Source organism: Aspergillus multicolor (assembly GCF_047715735.1).
Source record: "Aspergillus multicolor strain CBS 133.54 unplaced genomic scaffold BDW74scaffold_5, whole genome shotgun sequence".
Classification (NCBI taxonomy): domain Eukaryota; kingdom Fungi; phylum Ascomycota; class Eurotiomycetes; order Eurotiales; family Aspergillaceae; genus Aspergillus; species Aspergillus multicolor.
The window spans coordinates 852,668-877,329 of NW_027395956.1; the positions used below are offsets into that span (position 1 = coordinate 852,668).

General features: G+C 46.9%; 10 protein-coding genes across 10 annotated transcripts; 5 read left to right on the forward strand and 5 right to left on the reverse strand.

The window, feature by feature from the left end:
* Window positions 1-5,090: 5,090 nt before the first annotated feature.
* BDW74DRAFT_189289 (aldehyde dehydrogenase family protein) lies at window positions 5,091-6,569 on the reverse strand (the record flags this gene model as incomplete). Its single annotated transcript, XM_073731941.1, has 2 exons — window positions 5,091-5,714; window positions 5,772-6,569. 2 exons carry the CDS (start codon window positions 6,567-6,569, stop codon window positions 5,091-5,093), a joined length of 1,422 nt encoding a protein of 473 aa, XP_073586618.1.
* Window positions 6,570-7,524: 955 nt separating this feature from the next.
* On the forward strand, window positions 7,525-9,194 carry BDW74DRAFT_175681 (putative MFS alpha-glucoside transporter; the record flags this gene model as incomplete). Its single annotated transcript, XM_073728413.1, has 2 exons — window positions 7,525-7,707; window positions 7,758-9,194. 2 exons carry the CDS (start codon window positions 7,525-7,527, stop codon window positions 9,192-9,194), a joined length of 1,620 nt encoding a protein of 539 aa, XP_073586619.1.
* Window positions 9,195-9,354: 160 nt separating this feature from the next.
* On the forward strand, window positions 9,355-9,822 carry BDW74DRAFT_175682 (uncharacterized protein; the record flags this gene model as incomplete). Its single annotated transcript, XM_073728414.1, has 1 exon — window positions 9,355-9,822. The coding sequence occupies one exon, from the start codon at window positions 9,355-9,357 to the stop codon at window positions 9,820-9,822; it is 468 nt and encodes a 155-aa protein (XP_073586620.1).
* A 1,068-nt stretch (window positions 9,823-10,890) lies between these two features.
* Window positions 10,891-11,520, forward strand: BDW74DRAFT_175683 (uncharacterized protein; the record flags this gene model as incomplete). Its single annotated transcript, XM_073728415.1, has 1 exon — window positions 10,891-11,520. One exon carries the CDS (start codon window positions 10,891-10,893, stop codon window positions 11,518-11,520), a length of 630 nt encoding a protein of 209 aa, XP_073586621.1.
* A 930-nt stretch (window positions 11,521-12,450) lies between these two features.
* BDW74DRAFT_166493 (glycoside hydrolase family 88/105 protein) lies at window positions 12,451-13,865 on the reverse strand (the record flags this gene model as incomplete). Its single annotated transcript, XM_073726571.1, has 2 exons — window positions 12,451-13,552; window positions 13,861-13,865. 2 exons carry the CDS (start codon window positions 13,863-13,865, stop codon window positions 12,451-12,453), a joined length of 1,107 nt encoding a protein of 368 aa, XP_073586622.1.
* A 473-nt stretch (window positions 13,866-14,338) lies between these two features.
* On the forward strand, window positions 14,339-16,166 carry BDW74DRAFT_175685 (putative 2-ketogluconate transporter; the record flags this gene model as incomplete). The annotated part of the gene is made up of 5 exons (XM_073728416.1): window positions 14,339-14,677; window positions 14,746-15,023; window positions 15,085-15,382; window positions 15,440-15,660; window positions 15,713-16,166. 5 exons carry the CDS (start codon window positions 14,339-14,341, stop codon window positions 16,164-16,166), a joined length of 1,590 nt encoding a protein of 529 aa, XP_073586623.1.
* A 980-nt stretch (window positions 16,167-17,146) lies between these two features.
* On the forward strand, window positions 17,147-17,755 carry BDW74DRAFT_175686 (dihydrofolate reductase family protein; the record flags this gene model as incomplete). Its single annotated transcript, XM_073728417.1, has 1 exon — window positions 17,147-17,755. The coding sequence occupies one exon, from the start codon at window positions 17,147-17,149 to the stop codon at window positions 17,753-17,755; it is 609 nt and encodes a 202-aa protein (XP_073586624.1).
* A 111-nt stretch (window positions 17,756-17,866) lies between these two features.
* Window positions 17,867-18,698, reverse strand: BDW74DRAFT_148189 (uncharacterized protein). Its single transcript, XM_073723656.1, has one exon. The coding sequence runs from the start codon at window positions 18,568-18,570 to the stop codon at window positions 18,082-18,084; it is 489 nt and encodes a 162-aa protein (XP_073586625.1). The 5' UTR covers window positions 18,571-18,698; the 3' UTR covers window positions 17,867-18,081.
* A 1,238-nt stretch (window positions 18,699-19,936) lies between these two features.
* BDW74DRAFT_175688 (uncharacterized protein) lies at window positions 19,937-20,482 on the reverse strand (the record flags this gene model as incomplete). Its single annotated transcript, XM_073728418.1, has 1 exon — window positions 19,937-20,482. The coding sequence occupies one exon, from the start codon at window positions 20,480-20,482 to the stop codon at window positions 19,937-19,939; it is 546 nt and encodes a 181-aa protein (XP_073586626.1).
* Window positions 20,483-21,159: 677 nt separating this feature from the next.
* BDW74DRAFT_175689 (uncharacterized protein) lies at window positions 21,160-24,643 on the reverse strand (the record flags this gene model as incomplete). Its single annotated transcript, XM_073728419.1, has 3 exons — window positions 21,160-21,754; window positions 23,180-24,106; window positions 24,159-24,643. The coding sequence occupies 3 exons, from the start codon at window positions 24,641-24,643 to the stop codon at window positions 21,160-21,162; spliced, it is 2,007 nt and encodes a 668-aa protein (XP_073586627.1).
* Between the last annotated feature and the right edge of the window lie 19 nt (window positions 24,644-24,662).

Genomic DNA, 24,662 nt, shown 5'->3' on the forward strand with positions numbered 1-24,662 from the left:
CACGTGACCCATAACTAAGCTTTAGAAAGATTTTGACTTGAGTTACCTTTTTTAAAATACTTACTAATATTATTAACTTTAGTATGGCAGTACTTTTAAAAAATATAAGTTAAGTATTTTAAAACTTCTTAATAATTATTATTTTAAGCCCCCTTTTTATTATAATTACTTTTTCCCGCTTTTTAATTACTAATTTATTAATTTAAAAGTAATATTAATAGTACCTTTATAAAGTTAAAGCCAGGCGCCTAAAGCTGCCTAAGTATAAAAAGATAAGTCTTTTTATATTATATTTTATATTTTTAATTACTTACTAACTACTTAGGAACTGCTTAGGACAAAGATAATTACCTTTATTTTTATTATAATAAAATATTTTATAAAATCCCTAATTACTTTAAGGCTACTATTAAACTACTTTTTTATTACTTAGTAGCTACTTATTAACTGCTTGGGAATTATTTAGCATAATTATAAATTTATTAATAACCTGTGTACTTATATTACTTTATATAAGAATATCTTGCTACTAGTTAAAAATGCTAGGGGCCGCGCTTTATAGGAAATTATTAATAAGGCGGCTAGTATATATTTTAATTACTTACTAACTACTTAATAACTAATTATTAACTACTTAAAGTAAGATAAAAAGCTATTTACTAGTATTAATCCTAATAATACTATTACTAGGGTTATTATAAGCCTAAACCATGCCCCCGGAGCCCTTCCTGCCCTCCCTAAAAAAAAAGATAATTTTATAAGTACTTCTTAACTGCTTTTTAACCACTTACTAACTGCTTAAATCTTAGGTTTATATTATTAATATAAAAGCTAAGATAATTTATATAGGGTATTTTATATTTTATAAGTCCTGTAGTAGCCGTGTTAATTACTATAAAAATATTAATAAATATAATTATTTTATTTTATTTAATTATAATAACCTGCACCCTCGTGCTGTAACTAAGAAGCCTAAGAACCAGGTAAATAAAAAGGTAGCTGCTAAGAAATTACTTAAAAACTACTTAAATACTACTTAGTAAGGCCCTGTACTTAGGTAATAAGTAAATAACTAATATATAAATAATTATTAAGTAATTAATATTTTTTTAAATAATATTATTTATATATATTTTATAAAGAAGATAGTAAGCCGAAGGTAGTATTATAAATATAATATATATATATATGATAAAAAAGTTTTAAGTAATTAATAAGTAGTTAATAAGTGCTTAGGTCTTTTATCTTTTATTATATATAATTATTAAAGTATTTTAAAAAAATATATAATATACTTAGAAAAAGCACTTATTAACTACTTACTAACTACTTAGGTACCCCTTTTTTATACCTTTTAAATTTTTATTTACCTTTTTATAAGCTTTAGCTTTAACCTTTTATTTTTAAGTTACTTATACTATACCTTCTTCTCTGATTTTTTAATACTTGCCTTAAGCTGGTGAAGCTTAAGCTCTTTATAATAATTATTAAAAAATAGGCTATTAGCTAAGGTAACTTAGTAAAGAATAAGAGTAAAAATTATAAATTTAAGTACTTATTAACTAGTTATTAAGTAGTTAACAAGTACTTAACTTACTTTATATTTTTATATTAAAAGGAATATTATAATATAAAATATATTTACTAGCCAGAGCTAGATTAACTACTTAATTTAGCTTTTATAAAAGATTTTTATTACTTATAATTACTTATAATTAAAGTAAGCTTTAGTACTTAGCAAGTGCTTAGCAAGTACTTATACTCCCTTTATTAAGCTTAAAGGTAGGCAGCCTTTATATTTAAGATTTAATAAAAGTAATATATATTAAAATCTAGGAAGTTTTAATATTACTAGATATTATTTTTATTAAGCTTTGCAGTACTATTAATAGGTTAGTAAATATAAAACTAAGTAATTAGTAAGTACTTTTTAATTACTTTAACTAAAGTAAAATACCTCCCTAAAGTATTTACCTTATAATAAGACTACTTTATTATATTAGTATAATTTTAAAGCTAATTAAAGTAAGTAGGCTTAATCTTAAAGCAGGCCTTATTTAGTCCTGCCTTAATTATTACTGCCTTTTTTTAAATAACCTAATTTTATACCACGGGTGATTTATACTCTAATAAAGTTAATAAGTAATTCTTAAGTAGTTAGATAGTAGTTATACTTATTAAAAGATCCATTATCTTATTATACTAGGCCTTTAATTAATATAATAGTAACTTTATTATTTAACTTTATAGTAATGACCCTTTATTTATTAACCTAATAGCCTTTAGGATATTACGCTGGAAATAAACCCTATAAAATATAATAATATGTTATAGTTACTATGTAATATCATGCTTATTAGGGTTAATCTCTAATAAATACTACCTAAGGCCTAATAAAGTTAATAAGTATTATTTAACTGCTTGGCAAGCACTTACCACTATACTGCTTGGAATCTATATTAATAATAATCCCATAAATACCACACCCATGCAGGTAGTTAAATAGGATAGGCAAGCCAGAGACCTTTTTAAAAAGCATAAAAATATACTTAAATAAAAAATAATAGCCCTTTATACTATTTATATTAGTAAAAACTTAAAGAAGTATAATAATTATAAGGTATTAGTAACTAACTACTAGTTAATTACTTAGAAATTACTTATCCTTTACTTAATTTAGGAGAAAGGTTATAAATATAACCTTGTTTATTTTCTTATTTTAAAGTTATTTATATAATATATTAACTTTAAAAAAGTTATAAGCGGGCTAGTAGTTAAATTTAGCTTTTATAATTATAAAAAATTATAATACCCTTAGGATCTAGGTAATATTCCTGGACATACTTTTAATATTATACTTAATAATTAGTAACTGCTTGGGGACTGGTATATAATTACTTACCTTAATAACAGGGGTTATATTTTATAGGAAGATTACTTTATTAATATCCTGTTTAGTAAAATAAGAAAGTAACTACTACTTTTAAATAATAGCAGCTATATAATTCTTATTATAAAAACTAGTATAAATTTTTATTAAAGTAAATATATTAAACTATAAACAGAAATACTTAAGCTAGGGACTTTAAAAAAATTTTACTTTAAAAGTTAGTAAGTAATTATTAAGCACTTAATAATTACTTATTTATTATTATACTTAAATTATTAATCTCCTGTATAACCTTCTTTACCTGTTAAAGGATCTGCTCCGGGGCCTTTAATAAAGGAGGTGGAGGATGTTTATAAACCCTATAAGATATAAATAAAATATAAGGATATTGCCTTATATTTACTGGTACTAAAGCATTAAAAATAATATTATAGCCTAGATATACTAGTTTCCCTGGCCTTTATAGGTAATCTCGTGCTATAAAGTAGTTAGAAACTAGTTTATAACTACTTAGTAATTACTTACCATAAAACTACCTCCGCAAATGCATTAGTTTAAATAAACCATATTCCTTACTTAGTGGTATAGTATTATTATTAAAGAGGTCCTTAAGAAATTAAAGGTTTAAAATAGTATAACCCTAAATAAGTATTTAATAGTGCTTGCTTAAAGGCCCCCTAGTATTATTAACACATTTAATATATAAAGTATATATACTATTTATATTTTATAAGCAGTTAGTAAGTAATTATTAAGTACTTAGGATTCTTAGTTACTTATTATTTAAGTATACCTTTTAAAAACAGGTTTATAGTATAAAATCTAATTTATACATGTATTGCCCTGCTAAAAGAATATAACCTTTAACTAATAATAGCTAAAGTATATTAATAACTACTTAAAAACTACTTACTAGCTAGTAATTTATTTATAAGTATTTTTCTTACTTATATTATTTTTAAGTAATTATATATTACTTTAATACTTTTAAATCTCCTCTTATATCCTCTTATTAACAGCTATATAATAATATGCCTTAAGTTACAGGGCTAGGAATTTATAATAATAAATACCAGAGTATTTTATAGGGAACTTCTTAACCTAGTAGTTTAAAAATAAATAAAATACTAATTACTTTGCCCTATATTTCTGGAACTTTATATATTATATTTAAGTAATTATTAGTATCTAACTAGTTACTAATTACTTAAGAAATACTTATATTATATATTATTACCTTTAATTCTGCTTGCAATTGGCCCCTACTAGTAATAATATATATATAGCCATAAATATTACTTATAGGATACTTAGGTAGATTATTAATATATTTTAAAATAAGAGTAATAAAAGGGTTACTTTTAGCCTAAGTAAGAAAAATTAAAATTTATTCTTCCTAAGGTACTTATTAGTTCTTAACTACTTATTAAGTAGTTAATTTTAGTTATACTTATAACACCTAGTTTATTATTAAGGAGCTCTAGGCTAATATAGTTATTAAGGTTAATTATAAGTATATAAAACTTTATACTTATAAAAAAATAATAAAGTAATTAATAAGTAATTATTAACTGCTTAGGATATTTATATCTTTAAAAATAATAAAAAAAAAGAATCTTAGATTTTAAAAAGTTTTAGTATTTTTTTTTTAACCTTGCTTAAAACATTATTGCTTAATAATGGCCTTGGCATCACGTGGTGGGGGTGACGCTCATATGAGCTCCGCGGGTAGCTCGGATGACCTGTATACTCTATGATGAGCACCCTTCCATTGTCTGGTGTGATCAGTAATCGTGGCAAAATGCGCGATTATATATAGTAGCACATGGTTGACTTGGCTGCCAACTTTATAGTCCGATAGGTACGCAATTGGCCACTAACAAGAGAATTCTACCATATACGTGGGGACATGATAGATATAGGAATATTTCTTATTCCTTATTTGGTTGATTGTAAGACAAATAGACGATTTTCAGAGAAAAGCACTGTCTATCCCTACCTAAGCCAAGACCCCCTGCATTCTGCATGTGGATCGCTGCATCACGGTCTCGGAGTTGCCCCGAAGGCATTAGCAAACCAAATCACTTGAGAATACCATGTTGCAAAAGACTCTATGGCGATGTGTATGGTACATTCTCCACAGATGTAGTATAAACTGGTATAAGCTCATAATCAAGGTATCTAAACAACAAAAGACAATCTACCCCTTCCTCGTCCACACACTCTGAGAGTTCATATACCCCAGAAGACCCGTAAGTCCCCACTCAACCCCAATGCCCGAGCTCTTATGCCCTCCAAACGGCGCAAAGGGACTGACTTCGAAATGGGTATTGATCCACACAGAGCCACCATGCAACTCGCTCGCAATCCTGGACGCCTTCTCAAGGTCTGGAGACCAAACACTCGCCGCCAGGGCCGTCTCACTGGCGTTCGCACGGGAGATGACTTCGTCTTCATCGGTCCATTTCAATACCGGGAGGATGGGGGCGAAGGGTTCCTCCTGTACAACCCTCGAATTCTCAGGCGGGTTGTCGATGATTGTGGGGTTGATGAAGTACCCCTCAGAGTCTGTAATGGTGCCGCCGAGTGCGGTCGTGAGGTTCTCAAGCTTGATGCTCTCGAACAGGTTCTTGGCCTTGTCGTACTGCATGGCGTTCTGGACAGGGCCGATGAAGACGCCTTCTTCTGTGCCAGCGCCGGTCTTGAAGTTGGACACAAATGCTACGAACTTCTTGAGGAATTCGTCGTAGATCTTGGAGTGTACGTAAAGCCGTTTGATCATCATGCAGATTTGGGAGGAGGTTAGAAAGGAGAGGATTGCGAGCTATGTCTTTCATTAGCTTAGTGTCGTAAGAGGGGTTAGTAGGGGACGGGGACGTACGTTGGGAATGACCTTGTCAAGATCGACATCGTCGCAGACAATCGCTGCATCGTTACCACCCAGCTCGAGGGTAACTCGCTTCAGCGTCTTCGAGGCACTGGCCATAACCCTCTTTCCTGTCTCTGTGGAGCCCGTGAACGAGATCTTGTCGATGCCGGGGTGCTCGGTGATCATAGGACCGAGGTCATCGCCACCGCTGAGGGCCTGGACGATACCAGCGGGGAAGTGGGGGATGGCCAGCTCAGCCAGCTTAAGGGCGCAGTAAGGCGTGAAGGGAGACGGCTTGACAATGACCGCGTTACCGGTGTACACAGCAGGGATCATCTTGCCAATGGCAAGCAGAACAGGGAAGTTCCAGGGCACAATTGCGGCGCAGACACCGAGCGGGGTATACCGCTGCACGATCTTGACGTCGTCTTTATCCTGGAGGACATTCTCGGGGATTTCGATGGTTGGGAGCTCGCGCGTCCACTTGATGGCCATGCCGACTTCTACGGCCGACTGGTCAAGTGGTTTACCCTGCTCCTGGGTGAGGAGGGCAGCGAGGGCGTCTTTGTTCTCCTCGAGGGAGTCGGCGTAGGCGAGACAGGCCTTGCGGCGATCGTCGTAGGTGGTCTTAGACCATGTCTTGAAGGCCTTCTTTGCTGCGTCGACGGCAGCGTTCAGGTCTTCTTCGCGGGAGATGGGGACATTGGGATTCTGTTTCTTGGTTGCTGGGTTCAGGCTGTGGCGGGTATAGGCAGTACTCTTGAGCTCGCCGTTGATGACGTTGTGGAAGGTGGATGTGTCGAGGGGCATGATTGCTAAGGTATAGAAATGGGTATCAAGTGAGAAGTCTGGGGAGAGGATCTGGGGTAGGAGATCAAGCTGCTTATATAGACGGCCCCGGGTGCGCAGGACGGCAGTTTAATTAGGGAAAGCAGTAAACGATCAGCTCCCCAGAGCTTATTTTGGACCCGGGACGCAGGCTCGGGGAGGCCAGTCAGGCTGGTCGGAGTGTGAGCACAGCGGGGGCCCCAGGTTAATCCCGAGTTTGGGACCGGCAAGGGGGGAGATAGCTGGGGATCGACGGTATTATTGGTGACGGTGAGATACCCCGCACTATTATGAGGCTGCTTAGTCGAGCACTAATCAGTTAGGATGTTCAGCTGAAGAAGCTGATAACAATCTTCTGCCGAAATATCTTCCGCTGTTGCCCATACTTCTTAGTAGGAGTTATGAGTTGAGATGTTACGGTTGCACAGCAGCAATCGGTCCAACCTCGAGCATCGCACGAACGGAAGGCGCGGGGTGCGGGGGACAATCCGAGAGCTTCCCCTGGATCACCTGGGGAAGGGGGGCTGAGCAGCACCGCACTTGCCGTGTTCGTCGATAAAACTGGGCCCGGAGCAGAAATTCGGCAAATGGATTGAGTCTGGACGAGGGGCAGACCATTGGTCCCAGCCAGTGGCCACAGGATCCTTCCAGCGGGAACTTTCCGAGTCATGCTGAGTATGGTATCTGTATAGATCAACTATCGGCATCATGCATCTGATAGTAAGTCTTAGCAGCTGCATGACTGTCTGCAATATCTGAGGACCTTGGAGACTTGGAGTATAGATCCGACCAATGAGAATGCCTGCAAAAGAGGCTTATCGCTGGCTGCATCTGCCCCGCGCCAAGAGCTGCTAAACTGCAGTTTTCTCAACCACCTCGTCGACTGCGAGAAATGTGAAGAAAATGAGTTCCAAACTTATAGGAAAAATAGACGAAGATGTCTGGCTCAGGGTCTGACAAAAAAGTGCACCTTGTCCAGGTCCTCCCTGCCGACTCGGACTCAGACATCCACGACGCCGAGCTCTCCTACGAGTTCACCAAGGATGAGCACAGCCTGACTTTCTGGGATGCCGCCCGTCGACATTGGCCTGCGCTTTCTTGGGGGATGTTCATGAATCTGGTACATTTCACTCTTTGCCCTCATCAGAGTACACTATTGACAATCTCCAGGCAACGGTCCTCAAAGGCATTGATGGCGGCGTCGTGAAAGGCCTGGTCGGACTGGACATCTTCAAATCGACCTACGGCTACTACAACGAGAAAGAAGGACAGTACATGCTGGCCGCGCAATGGATCTCGACCTTCAACTACGCGAACCTGCTGGGCGCGATCGTGGGCGCCCTCCTCTCAGCCGTGGCCTACGACCGGTTCGGCCCGCGCATCATGATCGCCATCTGCAGCATCTGCTCGATCGGCTTTATCTTCATCCAATTCTACAGCGAGACGCCGGCACAGCTCTTCGTCGGCCAGCTGGTGAACGGGTGCATCATAGCCTTCTACCCCATCTGCGCGAGCGCGTACGTCGGCGAGGTGACGCCGCTCGTGCTGCGCGGGTTCGCGGCGACGATGACGAATCTGGCGTTTAGTATTGGGAGTCTGGTGGCGAGTGGGATTCTCAAGGGGACGGAGCCGATTGCCACGACCATGTCGTATAAGATTCCCATTGCGGCGCAGTGGGCGCTGCCGGTTATCATGCTGAGTCTGGTGTATTTTGTGCCGGATCCGCCGTATTGGCTTGTGCGGAAGGGGCGGGAGGACGATGCGATTAAGAGTCTGCGGCGTCTTGCGACGAGCGATGTTGATGTTGCGCATAAGCTTGCGCATATTCGGGAGACGCTGCGGTTGGAGGAGAGCTTTCAGAGTGGGCGGCCGCATTACCTCGAGTGCTTTCGCGGTCCGAATCTGCGACGTCTGACCATCTGTGTTATGGCGTATAGCATGCAGGCGTTTACGGGTAATGTGTTCTTCATCAGCTATGCGGTGCACTTTATGGAGCTTGCGGGATTAGATGCGGCGGATGCATTCTCGATGAATTTGGGTTTGACGGCGATCGGGTTCATGGGGACATGCATCTCCTGGTTTCTGCTCTCGTACCTCGGTCGGAGGACGATGTACCTCTTTGGCTGCTGCAGTTTAGCGGTTGTCCTCTTCGCCATTGGCGCCGTTGATCTCGCTCCTCGACAAGCTGCCGCAACGTGGGCGCAGTGTGCGCTTATGCTGCTGTGCACGTTCATCTATGATCTGTCTCTGGGACCATTCTGCTACGTCCTCTTAGCTGAAGTATCTTCCGCCCGATTGAGAGGTTTTACCATTGCATTGGCGACCGTGGCATGTTTTGTGTGGTCTGTTGTCTTTGCCGTCGTGATTCCGTACGCGATGAACGAGGACCAGGGGGACTGGAGAGGGAAAATGGGGTTTCTGTTTGCTGGGACGAGTGCTCTGTGTGCTATATACTGTTTTTTCTGTATGCCGGAGACACGTGGGCGGACATTTGAGGAGCTCGATGTGCTGTTTGAACAGAGGGTGCCGAGTCGCAAGTTTGCGACTGCGAAGGTGGACATCAACATCCAGGGCGAGACAGAGGGAATAAGAGAGAGAGGTGCTTAGAAAGATGTACAGTATACACTGGTAGCAGAAGATCTGATTCGTTTGGCCGGATCCATGGATCAATTTCTCCATCTAGACCGTATCCGTCAGGGTCAGCTGATGGTCCCCTCGTCATAGACCCCCCGAACCACCTGGACCGTTCTCTATAATGAAATATACCATGCTATCTGAACTGCCGTATCGCCTTCTCCACGAAGATACACCACACGAGATGGAAGACGAAGAGACAGTCACCCTCCACCCCCGCGATCTCCTCCGGCAGATCTTGAACTTCCTCTCGGACAAACAACCCGACCACGCGATTGTCCTGCCCACGCAAACAACAGTACGGGACGCCCTGCAGGCCATCCAATCTGCCTTTTACAGCCTTAATGAACCAATACTCCTTATGTACGGCGCACCTCTCTCTACTTCGACAGTGGATATTCGCCAAATAGGTGTAGAGGAGTCCGATAACCCGTTTGTTCTACGTATGTCCACGGATGTCCACAGTTTATCAATGCAGCCTCCGCCTCGCCATGTTCCCAGGAGCGAGCGGCGGCGACTGCGGCTTAGAGAGTTGGCTGGCCAGATGGCGCGGGTGGAAAGCACTGGGCAGGGCGGATCTCTTCTTGAGTCAGGTTCTTAGCCAGGAGCGTGAATTGACATTCGCTATGAGGTGGCTGGTCGTTGAGTCCTTAGATAGATAGTGCACAATGTTCGAAACAATGGTTCGCTGTAAGTATCTTACTCCATTCTTGTTTAGAGCGTTATGTACGCAGTATAGCACAGTTGTTTTAGGGCTGGCATCCATGGAGCCCTACCGTCAAATCAAGTTGTTCATTTGACCCGATGAACCTGCACTTGTGATTCCGCATGGATGAGTACGAACACTATCAGCTGAGCAAGTTTCGAATCTTCTGTTGTCATCAAACCAAACTAGCCTGGCATCTTCGTTCATAGCCCTACTCTCCTGACTACCGCACATTGACTTCCGGACTGCCCGTGTGGTTTTTGTTCTTGTCATGTCTATCAGACCATTTGTTTGCACTGCATAGACATGAATAGGATCAGTGCGCCAAGGTGTCCGGGTACTCCCCAAGACAAAGGAATGATAAACTGGCAGGACAATGGCCGACTTTGGCTGATTATCACACGGACATTTCTTGGTGTTTCCTGCGCAAAGCCCATGTACTCATAAGACGTGTAGTATGACTGTTCACACAAACAGACCATAAAGCAACAAAGGCATCCTTTGCCATTGCCCAACAACGACGTTATACAATGGCCTTTGTATGGAAATAGTCCACGAGTGTACAGCAAGACATTTTGATTGGTTCAGGGAAGACATTATAGAACTATCAAGGCCTCGCATTGACAACGGCATTGTATTGAGGGCTTTGTAATGACTTGCCCTGAAATCCACAACAGAACTTCCTGATTGGTTTGTGGACAAATATCCCAAAGGTAGAAAGCCCTTTCACACGGCCATTAACAATGACAACGTATAACGGCGTTTGTATATGGTACGATCTTTCATCTGAAAGGACAGAATTGTCTCTGGAAGAATTACATAGTGCTCGAGAGGTCTATATAAACCCCTACCTCTCATCCCAAATCAGACTCCATTCCCCAGGATATTCATCGGATAACCAGCACTTCCAGCATCTCAACAACCTTCAACTCTCACCCCTCTTCTTAAACACCCAAACCCAAAATGTTCTCTCGAGGCTCAGGCTCCGGCTCAGGCGGCGACCGCCGCAAAAGCCGCGACGACCGTCGGTCCTCCCACTCCAGCAGCACCTCCGGCAGCAGCTCAAGCTCCGGCGGCACCCCAGCCCCCGTCCGGCGCCAATACGCCAGCAGCTCCAGCCAAAACTACAGCTATTCCGGCGGCAACAACCTAGGCCCGCACCCAACCATGCACGGCAACCTAACCTACACGCGCCCGCCAGTCTCGCAAGCAATCCTCGACGCCGAGCGCGAGCGCGGGATCGCCGCGCGGCGCGCCTTCGAAACGGGCATTGATCCTCGCTACGCGCGGGCCGCAACGCCGCAGTCTCAGTCTCATGCGCCGCGGCACTCGAGCCCGCTTTCGGGCTCGAACGCTGGCTCTGGGTCGCGCCGGTCGTCGCAGGCGGGCTCGCGGCCCCCCTCGCAGCCGACGACCCCGCGCGCACCCTCGTACAGCCCCATTACGAATGCTGGGAGCCCCCGTGCGCCGTCGTATAGTCCGTCGCCTTTGACGCCTACGCGCGAGTCGCATAAGCGGGATCGTCAGAGCTCGGGGTCTCCGTCGCCTGCGCCGTCGGCGAAGAGGGGGCTTTTTGATAAGTTTAAGAAGTAAACGCCCCTTGCGTTTCCCTTTGCTCGCCCAGGCGGAACAGCTATGCTAGGGCAACTTCTGGATGGTCGGGCGTTTGATGGTGAGTGCAACACCCTTGTTTTTGCTATTGCGTTCTTTTTTTGGTTCAGTTTAGTTACCGGTAGGTCATCCAACTATTGTCGCTCTTTTGGCCTTTGCTTTGGCACTGGTTAATTTAGACTTTGAATTTACAATTACATATCCGATTTCTGATAAGAGAATCTCATTCTTAACATAAATGTGAATACAGAGTATAGACCAGACTATGGTGAATTTAGGCATCGGAGTCCTATGAGTGCCCTTAGTCCCGTCCTAGCAAAGCAAATAGTGTAAAGAAGCGATATTATAGTAGCCTGAAGTTGCACCTGTACGCACAGAAACGTCTCATATATTGCTTAGATACGTATTTCGCAGTGTCTGCCTGCTACCGCGGTTCTCATAGAGCTACGTCCAAGGGTGATCTACCTACCGCCAGCTTACGGTAGGGCAGCTAGCCCTAAGTACTTGATGCATTCCCTCAAGCTTGCTGCGATATATCAAGATACACTAGGTGATCGTACTGGCATAGGACGATGCGGCACCAGCCTTGACATGTTGCATCGCCATCTTATCGAGATATCGATACTGAATGGTCCTAGCTGGAGCTGGAGCCTGAGAATGACCCCCGCATCGAGTCATATTTACCTACCCTAAGGTCCTACCTGAGGCATCCGTGCCTGACCCCGACCTGGAATAATCAAGGAGACAGAATGAAGTGAATCAGGGACGATGTAAGATTGCATCTCTAATACATAGTACATGATTGCAGCTATATCAAATCTCATTTCATGTTCTCATAAACAAATCTCTATAAAATCTAACCCTTCCAACCCTTTCAACACACCCCCTTACACCTCCTTCTTCCAGACCCCCCTAAAAAGTCCCCCTCAACCACTCAACAAGCGCCCCCTGCGCCATCGCCTGCCCATACGGCATACTCGTCAACGGAATGGCCCGATAAAAATCAAGTGTATCCCCCATCCCCGTCCCAAAACTCGTATCCCGCAGCTCCCCATCCTCATCGATCTTCCCCAGCACCGCAACAATCGCCTTCTCCGCGACTTCCCGGTATTCAGGGGCAATATACCTCTTCCTTACAGCTTTCAGAATCCCCCACGCAAATCCCGCAGTCGCACTCGACTCAACGTAGCTATCTTCATGGTCTAGCAGCGTACGCCAGTATCCGTCCTCTGTCTGGAAGCGTTGTAACGCAGTAACCTGTGCCAGGAGTGTATCAAGCAGATGGACACGGAGCGGGTCAGAGGGCGCCAGGTCAAGAAGTTCAATGAACTCCGGAATGACAATCGTAACCCAGCTATTCCCTCTTGCCCAACGCGCATTGGCAAAGTTATGTCCGTGCCCTTTGCTCTGGTCGGCGTTAAACTCCCACCCGTGGAAAAACAGCCCGGTCTTCGTGTCGAAGAGGTACTTGACATGAATCAGGAACTGGCGCTTCGCTTCGTCGATGTATTCCTGCTTCCCGAGGATCTTCCCGATCTTGGCGAGCGGCATCACCGTCATCATAAGCGTGTCATCCCACAACTGCTGGTGGTGGTGGTTCTCAGAGAGGTAGGTTATATGCGCCATCCCGCCGTGCGGCGTGCGCGGGAGCTCGTGCATCGCCCATTCAGCCCAGGAATCCAACCAGGGGAGGTAAGATGGGTTGCGGGTCTTCTCGTAGACATACGCAAGAGTGAGGAAGACGGCCATGGTGTTGATGTTCTTCGTTGTGCCCTGGGCCAGCTGGGTCGCGAACCATTGCTCGATGATGGCGATGAGGGCCTCGTCGCCCGTGATCTCGTAGTACTTCCACAGCCCGTAGAGGCCGATCCCGTGCGTCCATTCCCAGCCGTTCCAGGACTTTGTGTCGATGATGCGGCCGTCTTCGAGGTGCAGGAGGAATTTGCCGGTTGTGTCTTTGATGTTGATGAGGTTGTCAATGAGCTTTTTGATGGCTGTGTGGGCGGATTCTTTGCTTAGGGTTGTTGGCGTTGTTGTGGACATATTGGCGGTATGGTATTACCAAAAGTTGATGAAGGATCAGGATCAAAACTATTGCTCAGCTTAAATTGCAAAGGAAGAAGCTCTCGCGAGACTCAGCAATACATTAAAAGAAACCACTAACCCCCTCGGCCCCTTCTCCCCCGCCTCCAACACTGCTCCCCCGATCTGCAGGCGTCCCGCGCACTGATACGTGGAAGAACCGCAGCCAATTCTCCGGGGAGACCGGGATGATTCTCGGGGTAGCCAGCACCGAAGGGCCGCTAACGTCTGGGCAGAAACGCCATGTTGTTTCTGATTGGCAGGGCAGTGTGCCATGCCACGCACGACGAGAGTGCTTGACTGGGTCCCTCGGTGGTCTCGGTCCAATATTGGCTGTTGCCCCGGGCGGGGGAGGAGGGAAGCCTGGGGAGCCGGGGAGACCCTGGAGGGAAACTGGGGTAGCGGGTTCAACTCGAGGAGAATTCCCGCACTGACTCGTTTATTCAATCCCTGGTCGGTTGATTGATGGTCGTTGGTTGGTTCATTGAGACGGTCTCAGTAGCCGACTGCACAAGCAGACTAGGGCAGGATCCCATCCCATCCATGGTGGATTGCTCGGGTGTTGGGTGTCAGGAGGCGAGTGTCAATAGGCGAAGCCGGTGATAAAAGGTCCTTTCGCCCTTGTCTCTCTTTTTCTCTTCCCCCGGTCACCTCCTCCATCCTGCCCTCCCTTCCCCTACCCTCCCTATACCTCCTGGCATAGGTACATCTCAGCAAAATGACCGACAAGCCCGAGACCGAGAGCGCGCCCGCGCTCGCGCTCGCGTCCGATACCAAGGATTCTGCGCACGTCGAGCGCGTCCTCTCCGACGCAGAGGGGATGCAAAAGGACCACGTCGACCAGTCGCGCGTCGACAAGGAGATCGCCGCGTACGCGGGGCAAGACATCATCGAGATCGACGAGGCGACCAACAAGCGCCTGCGCCGGATGATAGACAAGCGCGTGCTGGTGGTCATGATTTGCACGTATTTCCTGCAGGCGCTGGATAAGGGGACGATGTCGTTTTCGTCTATCATGGGGATCCGCGAGTATGCGGGACTAGAAGACGGCAACAAAGTATGACCCCATCACAACAAAATCTGGCCCTCGCATGAAGCCTTTGCTGATAATGAGTTCGTGTGTAGTACTCCTGGCTCACGACCTGTATTTACATCGCCGTCCTGATCGTCGAGTACCCCACCAACTGGATCATCCAGCGCGTCCCGATCGCAAAGTATCTCGGCGTCAACATCATCCTCTGGGGCGCCGTGCTGGCCCTGCACTCGGCGTGCAAAAACTTCCCCTCGCTCGTCGCCGTCCGCACCCTGCTGGGTATCTTCGAGGCCGTCTGCCAGCCCTCGTTCGTGCTCATGTCGAGTATGTGGTATAAGCGCCAGGAGCAGGCGGAGACCGTGACATACTGGTACACACCCTTCTACCCTTATATTCCTTCCTGGCAAGCGACTAATACCATAGGTGGATAGGTACATGATGAACGGCATGCAACAGATCGTCGGCGGGTTGTTGGCGTACTGCTTTAGTCTCATCGGCAACGACCACGACGTCAAGTCCTTCCAAGCGCTCTTCATGACCTATGGCTGCGCCTCCGTGCTCTGGGGCTTCTTCGTGCTCTGGTGGCTGCCCGATTCCCCGATGCGTGCCAAGTGCTTCAGCGAGGAGGACAAGCGGCTGATGGTCGAGCGCGTGCGCTCCAACCAGACCGGTCTGCAGAATAGGAAGTTCCGCGCGTACCAGATCAAGGAGGCTGCTCTTGATCCTCAGGTACGTCCGCTATCTCACTCTTTCTCATAGCCGTGCCTAATACATATACGTGTGTAGATCTGGTGCTACTGCGCCGTCCAGGTCTTCACAACCCTGCCCACCAGCGGGCTGGGCGCCTTCGCAAACATCATCATCGCGGGCTTCGAGTTCACCGTGCTCCAGACGCAGCTGCTGGCCATGGTGCTGGGCTTCTACATCATCATCGTGTTGCTCACATCCGCGTATCTCGTCCGCAAGACAGGCCAGAACCTCTACGTCATGCTGGGCTTCATTATCCCGTACGCTCCCCTCCTCTTCTTCCAACCCTTCCAACCCAACTAACGGCCATAGCTCCTACATCGGCACAATCGTGCTCATGACCGTCGACAACAAGAACATGGGCACCAAAGTCGGCCTGCTAATCTCGTACTACATCACGCTATCGTTTTGGTCGGCCCAAACGCTCGGATTATCAATGGTCTCGCGCAACATCGGCGGTGCGACAAAGAAGTCCGCCGCCATCGCCGCGACATTCGTCTCCTGGGCTGTGGGCAATGCCATTGGCCCGCAGGTGTTCTTGGACCGCGACGCGCCCAAGTACTTCATTGCGTTTGGCGTGCACTTGGGGTGCTATGTCTGCTTGACCATTAGCGTCATCTTCCTCAGGTGGTATCTGGCGCACCAGAACAAGAAGAAGGAGAGGCTGCTCCGGGAGGCTGGGCTTGACCCCAATGAGCAAAATCTGGCGCACGCGTTTGAGGACCGGACGGACCAGGAGAATCTATACTTCAGGTACATCTATTAGTTTGCTGACGTGGATGGATGTTGCACTTGGAGAGCGTTGTTGGGACATGAGTCATGATAGGGATGGAAGGGTTTATATCAATATGAAGTTCTTGGATTTGATATAGTGAAGTGTCAGCTTAGCTGAATGAAACCACAATGTCCATGACGATGATAAAGGGAACGTAAGAGCAACGTAAGCATCGTGTCGGTCATTTTCGCTGTGGTTCTCCAATGTTCGTGCGACGGGACGGTAGGCTATAAAAACGTTTCGATGGCGCGCGTAGTGGGTGCTGCCGGACGTGACGCCCCAGTTGTAGCATGGGGTGGTGAGACGTTCGTTTGGATTGCGTAGAAAGCTTGCCATGGTGATGAGTTTAGGCAGTGTCGGATTTGGGATGATCGAGGTCTTTGTTGCGTAGAAGTGGAAGTAGAGGTGGAGATAAAGGCTGTATAAGATGCAAGGAGAGTAATGGGCGTAAAACCTGTAACGACAGAACTCCCCTCCGCAGCGAAAATCCGGTAATGCTGAAACAGATAGTTATGCAGCGAGCGTGGGGTAACGAGCGTCCGAGATGACGGGTGGAAGCCGAAGAGCAGAGGACTGGGCTTATACGGTATTATTGCAGGTGAGCGAGTGCCTTCTTTGCTCAATCCGTTGACAAATCAAATACAGGTCAAATAGAAGGCACGTTCCTGCTCGGCCACGGTCCAGTTAGGGCAGGAAGCACCCAGGCCAGCTGGCCCGACAAGTCGGTATCGGTATCGGTATCCGACCATCCAATGTCCTTTTCAGCATGTTACCAGCTATACTAAACATCATATAGTAGTAGAAACGGTCCGCAGGTGTTCCTGCATGTCTTGGGTGTTCTCGGCGTGAGTCATCCTCTGGGCGACTCAGTTGTAAGGGGTCGATGACGAGGATATCTATCATCGAGTATATATCAAGACAACTATTCCGTGCTATATAACTAGTTACCTCGCATCTTCTATGACCGTACAATGGCCACTGGTACCCGGGCATGGAAAGCGCGTGTCTTCGCAGCAACAAGCCTGGACGGATCCATCGCGCGTCAGAACAACGACATATCCTGGCTTACGCAGCCAAAGGCAAACAAAGATCACATTTCTACATCGATATTGAAATCCATGCCATCGTTTGAACAGCACATGGCGGAAGTTGACTTCATCGTCATGGGCCGCAGGACATTCGAAGTTTGTCGCGGGCTGCCGGAGTGGCCGTATCCCGTCAAGAAACTGCTTGTGCTCAGCAGGAATTTGACAGCACCAAGCATTCGCGATGATGATGCGCCATACCTACAGGCTGTCCGGGTTATTCCGTCTCTAGAGGAAGTCGAGAGGATACTGAACGAGGAGCGGGCTAGCATGGTGTATGTGGATGGTGGCCAGACGGTGCAGGAATTCTTACGACGGGATTGGGTGGATGAGATTGTTCTCACGCTTGCCCCTGTTTTGCTAGGAGGGGATGAGAAAAGACCAAGGCTATTCGGAGATGTTCCTAACGATGTGCGATTTACACTTTGCGGGGTGGATGTCATTGAAGATGGAATGGTGAGCTGTTACTACAAGGTTGCAAGTCAGGTTCAGTAACTGTTTCTCGTAGAACAGAAATTATGTGGACAGAAAAGAAGATCAAATGGTGCTGCTGGCGCATTGAATACTCGCTCATTCAATGGTGCCCTTGTGTGAAATACTTCAAGTTGTTGCTTCAATGACGAAAGTTTCACTTAACAAACTCTCAGTTTCTGTTGGTCAGAAGAACACGAGATTGACCTGAGAAAAAGACGTTCGAGGGTATAAGGTACATTTGCATATAGTAGGCACAGCAATGTGGCTGCTTGGGACAGGCATTCAGTTAGCGAAAAGTAAAAGGTGCAATGCTAAAAACCCACAGACGCCAAACACCAAACGCAGAATCATATATTTTGACCCAATATCCCAGCCAGCTTCCCCTTCCACTGTTTTAACGCCTGTTCTGAATTCTCCAGCTGCTTCCTTAACTCCACATTTTCACGCTCAAGGTGATTCTTCCTCGATGTCACTTTCGTTATTTGTGTACCGCTGCTCGACTTCTTGAGTAGCTGCATTTCATTCTTGTAAATGTTGACCTCCTGCTGCAAGCTAGACATCTTCGTCTCCAGTTCCTCCGCTGTCCGGCGCAGCAACGGAACCTCTTCGCACTCGCGATAAACCACCGAAAGCGCGGCCCCAACTTCACCGGATAATATGTCGAAGCGGGATTTTCGCCACGACAGTAATGAGGCCGGAGGTGTAGAGGCCAAAACTGGAGCAGGAGTAGGAGCAGGTACCAGAGTAGCATTGGATGTGTTCCGGGCTATTGGTAACGAGAAACCGCGCCATGCCCCGTTAGCAGCCACCGGTTTTGGCGCTGGTGATGCCTGCATGGGTGTCGCAGTCACAGGCCCAGGAGAAGCGGAAGCTGATACTGCTGGTGCAGATGCAGATGCAACAGGAACACCCACACCATCCTTCCCCCCGGTAACCTGCAAGGCTGAACCCTTCGACACAGGCGTCAACTTCTTCAGCGCAAAGTCCAGCATGAGCGAGGTCTCATAAGTTGTTCCGGGCGGGGCCTTTGGGTGAGCCGTCAGAATCTGCGGGAACCACGGATTGCGTTCTAAAGTGCGCTTGTCTGCGTGGGTGGTTTTCGGGCGCTTCTTCTCGTGGTTCCAGCCCAGGCTCACGCAGACCGGGCAGTACCAGACGTCCGAGTCGCGGTTGTCGACAGTCCAGGGGGCCTCTGGTGGCATGCAGTCCGCATGGACGACCTTTCGGCAGGTGCCGCAGGGGACGAGTTCGCCAGGGTAGAAGCATTCGTAACACAGGGAGTCGTGGGGTTCGTCGAGTCCTGGATGATGTGTTAGTTGGCGGAGAACAGGCGGTTGTATTAGGCGGATGGCTCACTGATGAATGTCCTATACCGCTTCTCTAGTAGTGACAGCGGCTCTACCTGCTGGGTTTCTTGAGGTGGTGACACATTTTGAGTGCTGTGTTGTTGACTTCCTGCTTGGTTCTGGCTTTTCGGATAGGCAGGTGCGCGTTCGGGGACTTTTGTATGTGGGTATGGAGCACCAGTCTGTTGGGTGGGTTGTGTTTTTCGAGGGGGGGCTTTAGGCATGGTGCAGGTCTTGCATTTGTTTTTCTGGATTTTTTTGACAACGGCATTGATATTGTGGAGCTGTGTTACAGACATGTGTTGGTCTGGCTGCAGAAAGCAAATTGGTCAGCGCCTGTTTTTAAGATGACATAAGCGGGTGACAAATCAGTCAGCTGACTTTACTGCATTATACCTAGAGGTATAAACACAACCCAAATTGCAATATTTTAGTGAGAAGGTGTCATGTAGTCGGGGGCTTAAACTAGTTGCAGTATTTATCATACCTATTATCAGCAACGGAGAGACAGAAGCCCTTTTGTCCTGGCCACCTTCACTAAAATACGCAACATGCAACAAACATCAGAGATGGACAGATAACAGCTGCCCTAAGTGCAGTACAGGATGTAGCAGTTGTAGAAGTCAACAAATTCTGTACTTCATGCTTCCGAGCTTGGCTTAGCTGCGTCTGACTGAACTTTTTCACACATCCAATCCGAGCTTACAGAGTACATGATAGTACTTAGGTATATGTTTGAAGATCTACTGACATTTGTGTCTCAACCTCAACCTAGTCCCATTGTAACTAACAGCTACATATAGCTTTTTCGATAAGTTTATTATCTCACCCACCCCTCCATCCACTCTTCTCCTGCCTATACCCCTTGCAACCACCCCTGCATCTTCAACAACATCTTCCCCGCCTGCAAATGCCCATAATACCTCACAATCTCGGCCCACTCCTCCTCAGAGACCGACACAACCGGCCCCTCAAACGGCCCCATCTGCACCATCTCCTCATACCACCTCGTCGTCCCCACGGGTACAAGACACTTCCCACTCGTCTCAAGGCGCGCAAGAACATAAACAATGTACCGCTGGCAATGCTGAGGCGGGACAGCAGCCGCCGCATTAAAGACCTCCTGCTCGTCCGTCTCGGCAATGGTGACGATCTTCTCCTTAATGGGGAAATGCATGCTGTCGAAGCGTTTCTTGGACTCGAAGACGTATTTGTATGAGGAGGGCGGGTAGCCGTTTTCCATGTGTAGCCGTGCGCAGGTTTCTGAGCCGGGACGTCGCAGGAGAAGAGCCCAGTGCTCAGGCTGGCTTTTGCGGTCTGTCATGGCTATCCAGAGTTCCAGGGGTTGCGGGGTTCTAATTGGGGGTTGGGGGATGCCCGTGAGGTATCTTATTGTGTTCATGGTTGCTGCTTTGGGGTACGTACCTTGGGTTAGTAGATGGTGGGTTGGGGCTTTGATTGTGCGTTGGACAGTTGAGTATTACCCAAGCACGATGAATTGATGCAGGGGTGCTGAGAAGAAGCTGCCATTATATAACGCCATGTTTCTTTGACCGAGTAGGTATGAAAGGCTACATTGGCTTTGTTTGTCCTACCTATTGATACCAAGGCTACCGTACATGCTATGGCATTGTCAGTTCCAATGGGAGATAGAAGGAGTCTGGATTCTTTGTATCCCATCTTCTGGATATCATTGTTGAAAATACTCTTTGAGTTGCTCTTCATATGGTACCCATTGAGCTTCATGCTAATGATTAAATGCTTTCACCCGACTATAGACACTCATGCTGTACCCGAATCCAATTGACTGTGCTCGATATGAGCCCACCTGGGATATAGTATTCTGTAAATGCTAGCCTGCTCTTGTACATTGCATAACTCAACACTACCACATAGTAGATGCCATACTTCACTTGTACAAAGCACTCTATGGTACCTTAGTACATGCATCAACTAGAACACCCAACCAGAGAGTATATCAAGAAAAACAACGTGAACTCTCATCAATTTTGATTAGCCAAAACACCTACCAAAAAACCAAACTACACGTACGCTCACTGCCCTCTAGAGATATGCCACTCAATCAATCATCAACATATCCCCCCTTCCCCCTTCATACCCCCTCAGCCACCCCTGCATCAAAAGCACCCTCTCAATCGCCATATCATACCCCAACGTCTTCTCCAACTGTTTCCAATCCCCCTCACTAACCACCCGATTCGGACCCCGAAACATACAACCCTGCACACGGGGCCTGAACCTCTCCGCCATACCCGCACCAATCAACCCTATCCCCTCCAACTCCTCCAACATCCCAATAACATATCGCTGACAATGCCTCGCCTTCGCCTTAACCTTATGATGAGCCTCCCAAACCTTCCCCTCATCATCAACAGGAATAGTCCCAACTTTCTCGGTATGTGGGAAAAACACGCTATCAAACCGCTTGTCCATCTCTACAATGGGTAGCATAGTAGACGGCGGGTAGTTCGTGCTCCGGCTGAAGATTACATGGAAGCGCTTGCAGCGCGGGAAATTGGGCTCGCGGAGAAGAAGGGCCCAGTGCTCCGGGCGGTTTTTGAAATTTGTTATGGCGACGTGGAGCTCGAGTTCGTTTGTGCCGGTTGAGCTGGGTGGGTCGGTTGGGATGGGGGCGTATTGGTGCGTTACTTTGCTGAGGAGGGTTGTGAGTAAGTTGGTGTACTTTGGGTTGGGGATGGGAGGACATGCTGGGCATTGGGTAATGTTTCTGTCGGAATTATGCTATGGGTGGCTTGAGGGTAGCGTTGACTGGACGAAGCGTACGATAGGTAGGTATGCTATAGCAATGCAATCTAATGGCGCATCTATTAAGGGAAGAGTTGTGTGTATATATACCTTCGATATCCACTGTAGGCATTCCAGACTGGCAACCTCTTTCTTCTGCATTCTCAACAATAGACTCGGGCATCATGGCTTTGTACGGAGACAAAGCCCTAAGTCATTGTCGCTCTCACGGACTATCTGGGCATTCTCCTCCATATCCAGTTGCCAGTACAAAGGCCTACTTATGAGGATATCAAAGCCACCGAGCCTTTGTTGCTTTTTGCTGTCCGCTCAGTACCATAGTAATAAGTCCAAGCCTGGTTTTGTACAGAATTGAAGCGCGCACGGCGGCTTTAGTCGCGCCGCATTGTGCCAGCGTTTCTCATCATAGTCAAGATTGCAGCTATGACGGAACTGAATTTTACAGGTGGGACATGGGAGATTTAACCAGGATTTAGGAATTCAGTTAAACCGGATTGCAGCCCATTTGCACAAGTCTGGAAATGGATCCAGTCGGACGGGAGCCATTGGAACTTCTGCTTTTGCTCTTCGATGCCTTCAACGTTGAGGAAGTACCATATATGAATTTCAAATTGTAAACTCGACCTCGGGGGTTGACTGTGAAGTAATTTCGCAGCTGCTGGTGTGCATCCAGCGTCTTGGTACCGGTATTATGGCATATATCTTGCTTCTGCACCCGTTAGTCGGCATAACTGGATGGTATCGTGTCTTCGCTATACTGACTTTTCCAAAATTGTAAGCCTGAATACAATGCCAATGTTGGCTGTCAAGCTATCGTTAATCGTGCTGAATAGACTTTGTTGACTTTCAATAAATCAGGTTGGGATATCCGCTTACTCTTTCAAGGTGGTAGGGGTATGTTATGACCTTTTTTTTTAGATTTATGGTCTCGATGTAGATCTTTGAGGCGATATCAATAGGTAGATACTGACCAACATCTTAAAAGAAGGATTCTGAAGGAACCATTGCTATCTAGGGTAAGAGCCAATCACCATCTGAGCACCTATCAGCCGGTCTTAAACATTCTTCAGGAACCCGTGCAAGGCCCCCCCACTTCTGCACGGCAGGGGAAATCCCGTCGAACAATCAACACGCCTGCAGCATAACGGTTCCAAGGTTCGGGTCGTCTGTACCTCGACAAGGGGGAAATATGAAGCTGAATATTGGGTCCTCTAACTCTACCAAGATCCCTAAATTTACAATCACTCAATCATCTAAAACGATTACCTCTCCCTCCCCTTCACCAACGCCGTCCCCTTCCTCTCCAGCCAACCTCAAGCTCAAAGATGCCCTCAACCACACCGCAAACGCCGCAAAATGTCTGTCCCCCTTGAGCCTTTTCCGCTCGCAATACGCCAGCAAGGCCCGGTCCCGGTCTACCACACTCGACCCCGTCGCCGCAAGCACCTTCGCCAGATCAACAGGACAGAGATACGGCGGCTGGCGCGCGTCTTCTGCCAGAGAGGCGCTACCCTGCATGATGCACGCATAGTAGACGCAGTGGTCAAGTCCAAAACAGTGGCAGAGCTCATGAGAGACGGTTCGGAGGGTGCGGTAGAGCCAGAGGTTTGTCATTGCCAGGGTATCGCGCTCACGCTCATTATCCTTGCCATCGGCTTCTGCTTGGGTTTGGGTTTGTGGGTTGTTGAATGCAGCGAGGGCAGCTTCAAGCGGTCCCGGTCCATTGCGCTTCCCTTGTGTCTGGGTCTTTGCCTTCGAACTGGAAGTTTTGACTCTCTTTCTTCTCGGTCCACCATCATCATCAGCATGCTCTACACAGACATTCTTAACATACTCAGAGCAATGAGACCCCGGCCACGCATGAGCCCCCTCAACACGAAGCACCCCATCAAGCAGCGGATTATACCGTGCCGTCGAAACAACCGCAACCCTCGACCCACCATACGCCCGCCCACAAACAAAGAGGTCATCGTCGTCTTCATACAGATCATGGTGCGTAAGCAAGCAAAGCGCATACGCGTCCTTGGGCAGAATAGCAATGGCCACATCCAGCAAATCATCCAGGTTAAGTTGATGCGTGTACCATCCGTTACCGCCGGTCATCGGACACGCCCGTGCGCGAATGCGGATTTCTTCGCCCGTGCGCGAATGCGGATTTCTTCGCCCGTGCGCGAATGCGGATTTCTTCGCCCGTCGGCGTGGCGAGGGCGATGTAGGATTCATCCGCTTCCTTCCTTGACTTCTTGGGCTTAGAGCGGGGTTCTGTCCAGGGGACGAATTTCCATTCTGACGCTGGGGGCTTGAGTTCCTTCACTGGGAGGCCGTGGAAGAAGGCGGCGAGATACGGGGTTATGTCCGCTGTTGCGGGTTTTGGCAGGTTGGTTGCTGCGCGTTGATCTTCGTGTCTTGGAACAGTCCAGTCTTTCACTTTTTTGAGGGACTTGTCGATGCTAGGTGCTGCGATCACATAGACGGTCTTCCGTTTTGCAGTCACGGCGTTCCGCTCCTCTTCGTCATGCCACTCCTGGAATGATTGTGAGGGGTACTCTGGGTCCACAGCTAAATCATCGTCTCGTAAGACTAGTGGCGCCGGAAAGTTCTCAACATCTGTTCTGGTCGATGGTACTGGGATGTTGGGTTGAGATGGGTTGGCTGCGGATTGGCGCTCTTGCAAGGATGGCTGAGTGTAGCCGATTTGCGAGGCGTAGGGGGAGGGATTGTATGTTAGAGATGAGTGGCTGCATTCTTTCTGTTTGGGTACTCTCCTAGGCGGCATTTTCCTCGCTTCGATGGAA

Coding starts and splice junctions, on each gene's coding strand:
- BDW74DRAFT_148189 (XM_073723656.1), bottom strand. CDS start 18,570: ATGCAGGCATCACCAGCGCCAAAACCGGTGGCTGCTAACGGGGCATGG.